Genomic DNA, 12,461 nt, shown 5'->3' on the forward strand with positions numbered 1-12,461 from the left:
CCAGCGAAAGCTGAGGCTCCCTCCCTCGGTCTCGTCGCGGCTGCGGGCGCGGGAGGCTCCTCCGGAAACCGACCCGGACTGGGGGAGCTCCGGGGTTGCCCCGGCAGGCGCGGGACGCCGCCGGGGCCCGGGCTCGGCTCTGTGCGGCTTGGCTGTTTTCCAGAGCCATCCGGGTGGGAGGGGACGCCCGGGTCCGCCGCGAGGGCAGGCGTCTGGCCCCTAGGCCCCGCACGAGTCTGAGGGAGGCCACTGGCGCTCTGTCTTGGCAACTTCTGCCAACTCGTTTTGGTCCCCTGGGCCCCCGTGGCGCTGTCCCAGGCTCAAAGGGTTAAGCAGGTGCCTCTCCGCGAGAGGAGCGATTGGCCGCGGGTCGGGGCGCGCTGCAGCCGCCACCATGCTCCGCTGAGCCCAACTTGGGTTTGTGCGGAGGGTGCGGCGATCACCCGTCCCCGGCTGCCTCGCCCGGGCCTCGGCGTCTGGGGGATGGAATAAAGGAGAAAACGAGAAGGAGAAACCTCCTGCAGGACCGGCAAAGCCGGGCGGGGATGTGGGAGCGCCACGGGAGGGAAGCCGGAGCAGCGTCCATCCCTCCCCGGCTGCGCCCACAGCTCGCAACTCCCCGCGCGCTCCCCAGCCGGAAGAAAGAGGAAAAAGGGGGCATCCCAGTCCTGGGCAGAGCCTGGGGACGCCGGGCCAGCCCGGGGGTCCCACTCCTTATCTGAAGCGGGCAGAGCAAGTTGTCACTTAAAAAGGCGCGCCCAAACCGCCAGAATCCCTCTTCGTCCCTTAGGGAAAAGACCGATTGAACAATGTGCAGAAGTAACTGGGAGACGCGAGGAAATAAACGCACGTGTTTTCTCTTTTTGTTTCCCTGGTGGTTGGAATTTGCAGAGTTCGTCTCAATTGTGGCTGTTAATTTATTCGTCTCATCGATCGGAAGGGGCGTGTAGAGTTGGGTCAGGGAGCACACTCGGATCCCTCTAGCAGGACCTGCGGTCCCCATCTCGCAAGTTGGCCCAGGACCTGCCCGCCCGCCCTTTAGGAGCGGGAAGAGCCCTTTCTTATAAAGGAAACAAACTCTTCTTGCACAAAAGCGGCTTCTTCCCCCCCCCCCCGCCTTCCGCCTTCGCACACCCTCTCCCCTCCATAAGTACCAAGTTCTCAAAGGAGCCCAACTTGGGCTTGGCCACGCTCGCGCCGCAAGGTGTTCAGGAGGAGACGGGCTAAGAGGGGTCCGGATCGGAGGGGCGGCTCTGCGCCCCCATTCCTGCACACGCGGGCTGGAGTCCAGGTCTCTGGAAGCCGCGGGAGGCGCGAGCCTGCCTGGATGGTGGCTATTTCTCTAGAGAAAGGCGGGGGAAGCGCGCGCCTCAGTCTTGCAGTTTGGGTGGGAAGTGCGCGGCGAGTGTGTGTGTGTGTGTGTGTGTGTGTGTGTGTGTGTGTGTGTGTGTGTGTGTGTGTGTGTGTGTGTAGGGGGGCGGGAAAGAAATGCACCCCGCGCTGCCCGTCATTCCCTTGCACCCGCCAAGTCCTAGCCAAGCCTGCCGGTGCATCCTTCCTCCAACACCCCCCTCCTTCTCTCAGCTGGGCTCTGGCGGCGCAGCCCGAGCAGCCAGTGAAAGCAACATCCTGGAAAGCGGGGGGGAGCGCCACTGCCCCCCCAAAGGGAAAAGAGGCCCCACCCTGACACGTTTTGCTGTTTGCAAGTAGCTCGCACGCCCCCCGCACCTCCTCCTCGCGCTCTCGGCCCCCCCAGCCCGCTGCGCGCACATCAAAGCGCCTCTCCGCCGCGCACAGTGGCCGCGGCTCACTAATGGGATTGCAGGCTTGTGCCTGGCTCTGCTGCCGCCGCCGCCGCCGCTGCTCCCGCCGCTGCTGCCGCCGCCGCCCCAGCCCGAGCCCCAGCCCCCGCCAGCCCGCGCCCAGAGCCGCCGCGCCCGGGGGCCGCAGCCGCGGCGATGATCCGAATCTTCCCGGATTTCAGCGTGCAGGTGACGGCCGCGGCGGCCGGCGGGGCTGCCGCGGGGGTGCCGGCCGGCGCGGGGATGGGGAGGGCCGGCGCCGCGGCCAACGGTACCCCGCAGAACGTCCAGGGCATCACCTCCTACCAGCAGCGGTGAGTAATCCCGCCGGAGCTGGGACGGTGCCCCCTCCCCGGGGTGTTGGGGTGGGACGCACTTTCTCCTCTTCTTTGCCTTAGAGCACGATTCCCATCCCCAGGGCTCACTTTGGCTGCACCTCGTTCTGAGGAGCAGAAGGAAAATAGTAACTCCGGATCCGGATGGAAACCGGCGGAGTGCAATCGTCCTTGCCCTCTGCCCAGCCCCAAACCTAGAGCCTCCGCAACAGAGTAGCGAAGGAGTTGCAGAGAAGTCTCAGACGCCGCACTAGGTGCTTTTGCAAAGTTTGGGATCCCGGTCCCTTTCCAGCGGAATTTTCTCAGTGCGAGTCGCCGCTGACCTACAGCCAAGGGAGCAATTGATCATCGGAGGCTGATTGATCATTTGTTTCCAAACAGAATAGCAACGATTTTCACGTGTAGCTGTAGGCTTGCAATTCTACATAATAGTGTTATCATGTCACCTGTTACTACAGGGAAATGCAGCACGAAATCCGAGTCTCTTCGCGCGGTTAAGTATTCATCTTAAACGCATTATGATGCAAATAGACAAGATTCAGAGGCACAAGTTGGGAAGCACATTTTACAAAGTTAGGCTAGGTGGTGGGAAGTAAGTTTTATAGTATTACTTGTTTGCATTTCTCCTAAACATATTTGTGGATTTTTTTAAAAAAAAATATGGACATCGCCTTGAAATACTAAACATTCTTTGATTCAGTTTTTTTTGGGGGGGGAGGTTGGGTGGGTGGGAGAATCTACCACTACCAACAGCAGTAAAACTAAAGTTTTCCCACAAAGACAACTTTCGATGGTACAAGATTTTATCTAAAATGTAATCCAAAAACACTGTGCTGAGAAAAACTAACAATGTAATAAGAAAACTAAGCTCCCCATTTGTAGAGGCTCGGTGTTCTGGAAGATGGAGGAAAATAGAGCAAATGAAAGTGTGAAATTAAATATTTGTGTTTCCCAGATTGCACACGATTAAACATGAGAGATTTGCCAATGGCATTTAACTTAAAATATACACAATGCATAATTCAAATAACAGTTCCTATTTTTACCTTGTATTTGAAACTTCATTGATTTGAGAACCTTTGATATGAACCAACAGTATTTAAACAGAAAAGGTTAAGATAATCTATCATTGCCATATTTTGTGCCTCCTGACCAATGGCCCAGTGACCAGAGCAGATTTTGCATAACACACTGATTTCCAAGTTCATGCCCAGTATTGCAAATATCCTGTAGAAGACTTCATTATACGCTCTGCTTATTGTCAGAAGTTTTTAAAGGAGTCTTAAAAATATTCCAAAAAAGGGGATTTTTAACTTAAATTATTTCAGCCTTATTTCAGTGATGACATGAACATTTAATACAAAGGATCTGGACAGCTTTCAAATATAAAGGACTCGTCTAGAAAAAATTAGATGTCTTTTTCACGGTCAGGTGTGTTTTTCTGTGATTTGGAAAACATTAAATATCAGTAGGATCTGGCGGTCACTTTAGCTAGGAAGTGCTGGCAATCATCACACTAGGGCAGACTGTGAGGTGTAGGGAGTCAAGGGTCAGACTTGTCAGATGGCCTTTGGAAGATTTCAGGGACCTCTGGGGAACGTGAGCTAACCTGTAAGATAGAAATTGGGCATCAGGGCAGGCAGGAATTTTCAGCCTTTAGGCTGCTCTGAATGTTGATGTTGTCCTTCAGAAAAGATTATCTCAGGGCCAGTTTCCCCTGAAGTCAGGACCATCCAGGGACAGTTCCCCAAGGTCCCTGCCACCTCCATACTGAAAGCTGCACGCGTGCCTTGCACCTTTTTCACCTTTGAGTTTGAGCCACTAGTCAAAACCACTTTAGTCTTCAAGATAAAAATGATCAACTCTAAACTTCAGCCTTTGGGATGTCTGATTCCCTCCCTAGGTTTTTATGTTTTCTTCTATTGACAGAAAGGAAGATGATAGCTGTATAAACGGTAGCCTTCTTCGGGTTCTTAGATCTGATGACACCTGTTACTGTCTTTATTTTAGTTAATTTGGGGGCAGAAGAGTGAGTCATGTGGGGCAAGAAGATTGTTGGCAGGTGTTTGAGGTAAGGTCTGGGCCAGGAGTTTCCTGTCTGTCCTCTGGTGTTTCCTCCGCATTGTGGGCCACCAACTGGCCATACTTCAGGGGCTCTTAGGGGCGGCCATAGTTTCCTTAAGACTGGGATGTGCTTGCTGGAGTGGACAGTGACACATTTTTTTTTAAATACTTTTGGAGAGTTTGATGAAGGAGTAACCAAAGTGGGGTTTTACCAGCAGAAGGCCCTGCCTACTCAGAGAACACAAGCCACAAGGGGCTCTCATTTGTCATGTGGGGACAGAAATGCCCTACACTGGCTGTCCTGGGGCCATTGCTGCCAACTGGCAACCTCCTTCTCTCCCAGCCAGGGTCTGTCTTGTAGGCAAAGCTCCTCACTCCATTTCTCAATCATTCTCGTTTTCTCCTACCTGTAGAGTGTACTCCAAAGAGAATTCAAACACCACCAAGCAAATTAAACAAGTCTGTCACCACAATCCCATAGGCTTTCCGTGGATGTTCCCAAGTCCCAGCTCTACTTTACTGGAATGGTAGGACCAAGGGGCCCTCTTTTCAGGTCTTTTTATTCCCCCTCAAGTTAACAAAACGCAAAGGCTCACGCAGGACTGGGCTTTTCTTATCAGGCTCTTTCATTTATTCAAAGTGTGGGGATGCTTTGGGAGTCATTTCTTCCTGCCTGGTTGATACCTGACTGACCCAAGTCTCTGTGTAGGAAGCTGCTCCCAGGCTGCAGAGTGGCTTAGTGGAGAAAACGCTGTTCCCAGGGTCTATACAGGTAACCGGATTTCAGCACGGGCCCTGCACTGTGTCTCAGACTCTCTCTCTCTCTCTCTCTCTCTCTCTCTCTCTCTCTCTCTCTCTCTCTCTCTCTCTCTCTCGGCCCTGCTGAGCTATAAAATGGGGAAGCCACTGGGCTAGATCCCAGATGCCAGCAGTCCAGTCTTAGGCACCAGGGCCTGGGTCTGGAGGGGCGTTTGTATTGTACTGGGTTTACACACTCAGGGATTCACCTGTAAACCCTGAGGTCTGCCTATTTCTACGAGCCTGAATAACGCAGACGCTCCGTCTTTGGGGACTCTGCGGAGAGCGCCGGAGCCACAAGGTGCCTGGGCAGCAGCTGCGCGCGCCCAGAGAGCCGGGGGCCCCCTCTGCGCCCGTCTGGCTTCCCGACGCCCCCAAAGGCGCGCCCGGGATGGGGTCCAGCCCCAGCTCACTCCCGCAGCCTCCCAGTTCCTGTCTTTCTTTCTTTCCCCCTGGCTGCTATACTCCAGAGAAGGGGAAGTGTTTGAAACTGCAACTGAGTGGCGTTGTTGCGCCGGCAGCCGAGCTTCCCAGTCCCCCAACGAGGAGAGAGAGAGAGAGAGAGAGAGAGAGAGAGAGAGAGAGAGAGAGAGAAGGGGGGGTGTGTCTGCGTGCGAGAGAGCGCTCGGGAGCAAAGCAGCTGGAAAATGCCCAGAAATACTTTCACAGCGGTCAGGCTGGGGACCCCCCGCCGGCGCGCCCCCTGCCCGCGCCCCCCGGCCTAGCCGGCGCCCCCGCCCCGGGGCGCGCCCACCTGCGCAGGCCGCCCGGGCGCTGCGGGGTGGCCGCGGCCGAGCGTGCGCCAGGCGGGGGCCCCGCCGCCCCCCCCTCGCCGCCGCGTCCCCGCGCGGGGGCCTCGGAGCCGGGCGGCCCGGGCTCGGGCGCTGCGCGGCGCATGGACGGCGGCGGCGCCGGGCGAGCCGGGGGAGGAGACGGCGGCGACCTGCGGCGGGGAGCTCCGGCGGCCGCCCGCCAGCCTCGGGCCCCGCCGCGGCCCCGCGGCCTCCCCGCCCCGCGCCCCCGGCCCGGGAGGGGGGAGCCAGGCAAAAAGTAAGAGAGGAAAAAAAATAGCAGGAAGATGGCGCCCACCAAGCCCAGCTTTCAGCAGGATCCTTCCAGGCGAGAACGGTAACACTTTTCTGTTTATTGAACCTGCCGCCCGGCCGCCGCCCCCGCGCCCTCGCCGCCCGCCGCCCGGGCCGCCGCCCCCTCCCGCCGCCCCCTCCCGGGCCCGCGCCCCCGCCCGCGCCCGCGACCCGCATTGTCCGCCCGCGGCGCCTGCGGCTGCGGCTGCACCGCCTGGGCTCGGCGAATAGAGTGACTCGCCAACCAAAAAAAAAAAAAAAAAAAAAAAAGGAAATAAAAGAGAAAAAGAAAAAAGAAAAGAGCAAAGAGAAAAAAGAAAGAAAAAGAAACAAAAAAGAGAGAGAGAGAGAAGGCGCAGCGGTGAGGGTGGGGGACGGGGATCCCCGGGGCCGCCGCAGGTCCCCTGGCAGCTGCTCTCGAGGAAGGGAATGAGGCTGGGGAGGGGGAGGGCGGCCGGTGGGGAGGGAGGAGGAGGAGGAGGAGGAGAGGGAGGAGGAGGAGAGGGAGGCGGCGGCGGCGGCGGCCGGGGGTGGGAGCCGAGCCGGAATGCGGCGCGCAGGGGCCGCCTCCTCTGGTCTCCGCGCCGCGCAGCTAGGCCGGGCCCGAGCGAGGCGCCGCCGCCTCCCGCAACTTGTGGGTCCCGGGCGCTGCCCTCGCGCTCTCATCCTTCTCTTCTTCTCTATCAAAAATAAATAAACACAGAAGCCCCTAAGATCCCCAATAAGCAAGCAAACAGCGAGATCCAAACGGCGCCAGCAGCCGGAGCATCTGTGCCCCGTTAGTTACTGTTTGGGGAATCGGTGTTTTAAAAAGTTCCTGGTGAGGCTTGCATATCCAAGCGAGGGGCTCAGTGGAGCATGTCTGTTTGAAGTTGAACTAGTAGAGCCAAAGGGAAAGGGAGTGTGTGTTCAAAATATCCCTAACCGGCCCACGTGAAGAGCATTGTTAAGATTTCAGAGTAACCAAGCACCCGCCCCCCCCACCCCCAAGGCGGTTTCTCCTCCCGCTGTCCACCCAGCCTACTTTGTTAGCAATCCTATTTGCGATTAATTGACAGCGTTAATGACATTAATTGCGCATAGCGTATCGGCTTGAGCAAAGTGAGAGTCTCTTTCTGTCTCAGAAGAGAAAAGGAGATATGAAATATTACCCACCTACTCAGGAGGAAAACAAATACTGCTGGAGATGCAGCCCCCACCCCACCCCACCCCACCCCACCCCCAAGCTTGGACATTTACTTTTCTTGCAGGCTTAGAACTTGAAAAGAAGCCCAGGAAGTGCTTAGTTGCAAGATTTAATTATCACTACGTGAACAGTTTTATTTTTGACACAACATATCTTTAGATATACTGTAAGAAGATAGGGAGACCTTAAAACGCTTTGATTGTGATATTGCTTGCTTCCTAATAGGAATAGGGACAACAGAATTGTCAAGATTAAGGGAAAACTTGTAAGATACACAACTAATTCTAAACTCAAGATAATTCTGTAAAATATCCTAAATTGGGGAGAGAAAATCACACCTAATCCAGTTTTAAAAGATGTTAAGTTGTGTACCCATTAGCTACTCCCAAGACAGAAATGTTGACTTCTGAAGAAAGCTAAAAATGAAAATTAAGTATTAGTGTTTCATAGAGAATTTATTTATTAAATACTTGTAGATAGAAAAATTTACTTCTTAGCGCATTATACAAGGTTTTTAATAATTCAATAGCTTAATAGCTATTTTAATATGTTGGTGATTATTTCTTGAAAGCAGAAGGTTATAATTGATTTTCTTTTCCCCTTTCCCTCCCTCCCTCCTTCCTGTCCTCTTTTTTCCCCCTTCCTTTCCTTCTGTCTCCTTTCCCAGTTCTTTTGGTTGTAAATGTATTTACTGGGATGGCCCCAGTAATCTCTCTAGCAGAGGCCTATTTGTGTGCCATTTTGGGAATTTCTACGAGATAGGAATCTCGAAGATAGAATTAATTTCTAGGGGAAACTTCATAGCCTGTGCATGAGCGCGTTCTTTATCACCTGTCTCCATTTGGCATTCGAAGAAGGTAAATCAAAGTGCGCGATTTGTTATTCTGCTCCACTTGAGAGCCGAACTAAATAACACTTGGTCTGAAATTCTGATTGAAGTTGTAGGAGGATATACTGTATTTAATTTAATGCCCTTTAATAGCATCTTCTTGTTCAGCCTGGATGCTGTCATTTTGAAGGTTGGATCTGAGAAAGTTTAACCTATAGGGAGAAGGAGGAGTAATAATGGGGTAGGGGACAGAGGGGGAAGGAAGGACTTAGAAAAACTGTTTGGAACAGTATTCACCACAAACTTGGCGCATTATCCAAGCAGTTGTTTTATGCCCCCAGGGTTCACTTTGTTATCAGGGTTTTAAATGCTCTTAACACTTTAAATGTAAACATCATACATGTATGTTGATTTGGTTTTGCAGTGGGAAATGGGAAGTCAGATGGTTTGTTCAGGAGGGGTTGTTTTCCATAGTTACTTGCTTCAACTAAGAGTCACCTGTGCTTGCATTTTGTGCCTAGAACTTGCTGGGTCATAGTATTATTTCTCTGCAAGCACACTTGAAACCAGATGTTGTTTTATTTTTTTTATATGAGATGAATTTCTGTGAATATATTTTAAGTTGTATTCCTTTCATTTATTTAAAAATGATTTCCAAATCATTGATTCCACAAAGGTGTTTATAGACACTTTATTTTTCTTTACAAATTTACCCATCATCCAAACTTATAGAGAAAAAGTGTTATCATTTGAATCGCTTTTATGTATGAAGTGTCTGGCCTGCATATAATAATATAGTACAAAAATTGCTTCCTTAAAATAATGTTTATAAAGAAGCTTGTTTTTGGTAGTGTCTTTTTCTACTGCTTAGTTTTCCTTAAATTTCTCTGAATCATGTATACACAAAATGCTTTTTAGAGCCTAAAAGAACAAGTTGAGAACCTGTATATATAAACTTGTTTGGTTTTCTTTAAACTCCAGCAGGCTGCAAATTATATAGCACTGCCGCAGAGTTGTTCCACTATGTGGATGTATAACCAAGAAAATTAGAGAGAAGTGTCAAGCATGCGACGTGCCCATGCTGGTTTGCAAAGCCTATCCCAGCAGCACATGGCTTTGGATGAAAAAGTAAAGGTTGTGGTGGAGACTTTTTTTTTGGAGGTATTTCTTTCTACAGTGTAAGCTTAAACAGTGATAAATGATGATATGTGTTGTCTAACACTTGCTTATATATATAAATAGCCCCACAAGATTGCTTAAATGATAATCGAAAATATGAAATAGGATGGCCTTCGTATCACAAGGCCAAGGGTCTACAAATGGAAAAACTGAAATAATGAAATATTTCCAAGGCAACAGACTGTCAACGCGAACTGTAATGCATGGGCATATCATAGCTCCACCGGAGAGGATATTAGAGGGTATAGCTCCAGAGTCAGGCGTTATAATGACCTTTATTACATAGGGCCCGCCCACATTACAGCATCCCTTCACAGCTCAAATTTCTGATTTATGAATTGGGACACATATAGCTACTTCACTGGCAATATGCCAATAGCTAGATTTCATTTGATACAATGAGCAGTGTGGAATTCAACATTTTTGATGCTTCTTGATTTTTTAAAGTTGCACAGGTTTTTTTTTTTAGCACTTAGTGATATTAAGAGTAAATGTTGGTTCCTGTGTCAACATATAATCTTAAGACATAAAACATATTTTTGATTAAAATTTATGTGCAATAAATATCTTTCTCAATAATGAATTGAGAATTATATTGCCCTTTTAGTATAATACACAAATGAAAATAACTTGGTAGTCTTAGTAATGTGAATTTTGATCTGCCCCTGCAATTCCCATTACAGCTATTTTCTAGGTAGAATTTCTATGTCCCTTTTCAACTTTTTTTTTTCCCCTGCCCCAGATTTTTAATCTGTGATCTACTGGCAGGTTAAAAATCATGTATGTTTGAAGTAAGATCTGCTCTCTCCAGGATCATCTTTGTGGTAAGGTTTCCTATGAGAAGAGACTCTGTGTGTGTGTGTGTGTGTGTGTGTGTGTGTGTGTGTGTGTGTGTGAGAGAGAGAGAGAGAGAGAGAGAGAGAGAGAGAGAGAGAGAGAGAGAGAGAGAGCGTGCACATGCAGACACCAGCCTGCCTCAGCCATGTGTGCATAGGCTTCTGTGAAGCAATACTTTTGGGTAAGGATTTAGAATAGTTTCAATCTAGTTATTTAAGCTGTGGAGCTTCATTTTGGGGGTATTTATGGAGATACAGCCCCACATCCCAGAAGTTTCTTAATCATTCCTTGTAGTGTTTCTCTTATAAACTTTCTCAAGTGCTTTACTATTAAAGACCTCAATGCAAACCTAAGTCTGTTCTTGTTTTTTTTTTTTAATTTTTTTTTTATTGGTGCACTGTAGTCATATATCTTAATGAGATAAAAGACTTGTGGAGACATACATATATACATCATGCAATTAGCCCTCACCCAGCCTCCACCTCACCCCCCCCCCCCATGCTTGGTTTAGTGATTGACTTTGATTTGTTTGTTTAAGTATATGATGGGCTTTAGAGAGTTTCCCTGTTCCCCCCTCCCATCCCCTCAGTTAGGTTGCTTTATTTGCTCCTCTATAGGATCTCCTTCTTCATTTAGAGTTCCTCCTGTTACCCATTTCTCCTTAGCTTTCGCATATTAGGGAAAGCATCCCATTGTCTTTCTGCAGTTCTTGTGATCCCTTCTTATGCTGAGCTGAATGCTGCTAAACTTGAAGAGAGCTAAGCTCACAGGAGAGCCCCAGGACTGGCCAGCTCTGCCTTCCCACAGGGTGTGTTGACACTGGCTCTTTTCTACATTGTAGCATTTCATCACTTAAACTGATTTTAAAACTTTCTCCTTTGTGGTTGGTTTACAGTGTAACTTAGGATATTTTATAGACATGTCTGTTTTTGTTTGGGGATGAAGAAAGCTGAAACTTTGTGAAAAAATTAGTATGTTGAAAATTTTAGTTGATTAGTTGATTTATTACTCTTTTAAATGCTACCCTGGTTTCACAGAATACACTACTTAAACCTACAATTAGGTTAAAAAAAACTTCTAGAATTTATGGGAAAAATTCAGTTGTTTGCATTTAATGATGTTAGTATTTTCACAGTAAATAGTGGCCTTTTTTTCTTCCCTCATTGGGCAGTGTAATAAACCAACTGTAACCAAATGATATTTTTACTGCGCTGGGCCTCATTAGTGTGAATAGGATGTTTGCACTATTAATTTTGATAGAACCTTACATAGTTAGGATAATTTGTAGTAATATTAGTAATACCACAGTGCATAAACAGGACATGGCTTAGTGGGAATGAAGTGCCTATTGCTGTGTCTGAAGTGACCGGAGCAGTCACAAGTTTGAAGAACACTTGAAGCTGTTGTCTGTATACACTTGTAAACACAATGTTTGGGTGAAACCCTTGGAATATTCGTGGTCTTGTGAGTGCAAACTCACAAGGAGCAAGATGAAAAGCCCATGTGACTATGGTCTACAGTTTTCCTGCCCCGCCTGCAATGATTGATCGGTGCTTTCATTCAGCTTTATTAGCAGAACCTCTGCCATGGACCATCATGACCTGCAAGGGAGGGATGGTACTTAATGATGTGCCCTGTAATTGTGGTAGCTTTGGTTATAGACTTGGCTGTATATGGAACATGCAAAATATGGAAGACAGTCAGAACTAACACTCTATTCAGGAAGAGTAAGTTGTGCAGAATTCATAAAAAATTTCAGCCCTCCGCATTTCTCTTTGGTTTTCTGGAAGGAGAGGTGTCCAATTTGTAAACTATAATAACTGATGACTAAAATGATTAGAAGTTCTTGCAGGAGAGAAAGTGAAAAGATACTATATCAACATACGTGAAATTAAAGCAAAGTTTAGGAAAGATGTTTTGATGGTATTTAAAACTAGTTCTCATAGGATAATAATACATGTTCATTGAGTACTATGATATTTCAGGCCATATACTTAATACTTCATAGCAATTTTGTCATTGGTTTCCTCATCTGGATGTGAAAATAGAGGCTTAGTTATTCCCAGGAAAGGCAGTAGAGATGAAGATTGAGTTCAGGTGTGTCTCTGATGCAGAATCAGGCAGTGCCAGCTCTGAAGAGATATACTTAGCACTAGTCAACTCAACTTGCAGTTTTGACTTTCCCAAGTCAGATGCTTCTGAGCCAATGAAAAGATTTCTAGTAGCAGGAAGAATGGTTATAGCACTGATAGTGAACTATCTTTCCTCTTTATATTTTTGTTCTTCATCAGATGTTTGGAGAACTTTAGAAATAGACTTTATTAAGTTGGAGGAGAGCTGGGCGTG

General features: G+C 48.7%; 1 protein-coding gene across 12 annotated transcripts in view; it reads left to right on the forward strand.

Annotated features, from left to right (window-relative positions):
- Positions 1–1,958: 1,958 nt before the first annotated feature.
- NPAS3 (neuronal PAS domain protein 3) overlaps positions 1,959–12,461 on the forward strand; it is a gene marked incomplete at both ends in the record, with an annotated part of 883,378 nt that continues 872,875 nt past the window's right edge. For 6 of the 12 annotated variants that reach the window (XM_080707497.1, XM_080707501.1, XM_080707502.1 and 3 more), the window contains one exon: positions 1,959–2,116. In XM_080707497.1, coding sequence (XP_080563623.1) covers positions 1,959–2,116 — 158 coding nt within the window. Of the gene's footprint in view, positions 2,117–6,077; positions 6,128–12,461 lie in introns of those variants that run through there. The other 6 variants (XM_080707506.1, XM_080707507.1, XM_080707508.1 and 3 more) reach the window with 1 other exon arrangement.

The sequence above is a fragment of the Muscardinus avellanarius genome (genome assembly GCF_963383645.1).
Source record: "Muscardinus avellanarius genome assembly, chromosome: 12".
Lineage (NCBI taxonomy): Eukaryota > Metazoa > Chordata > Mammalia > Rodentia > Gliridae > Muscardinus > Muscardinus avellanarius.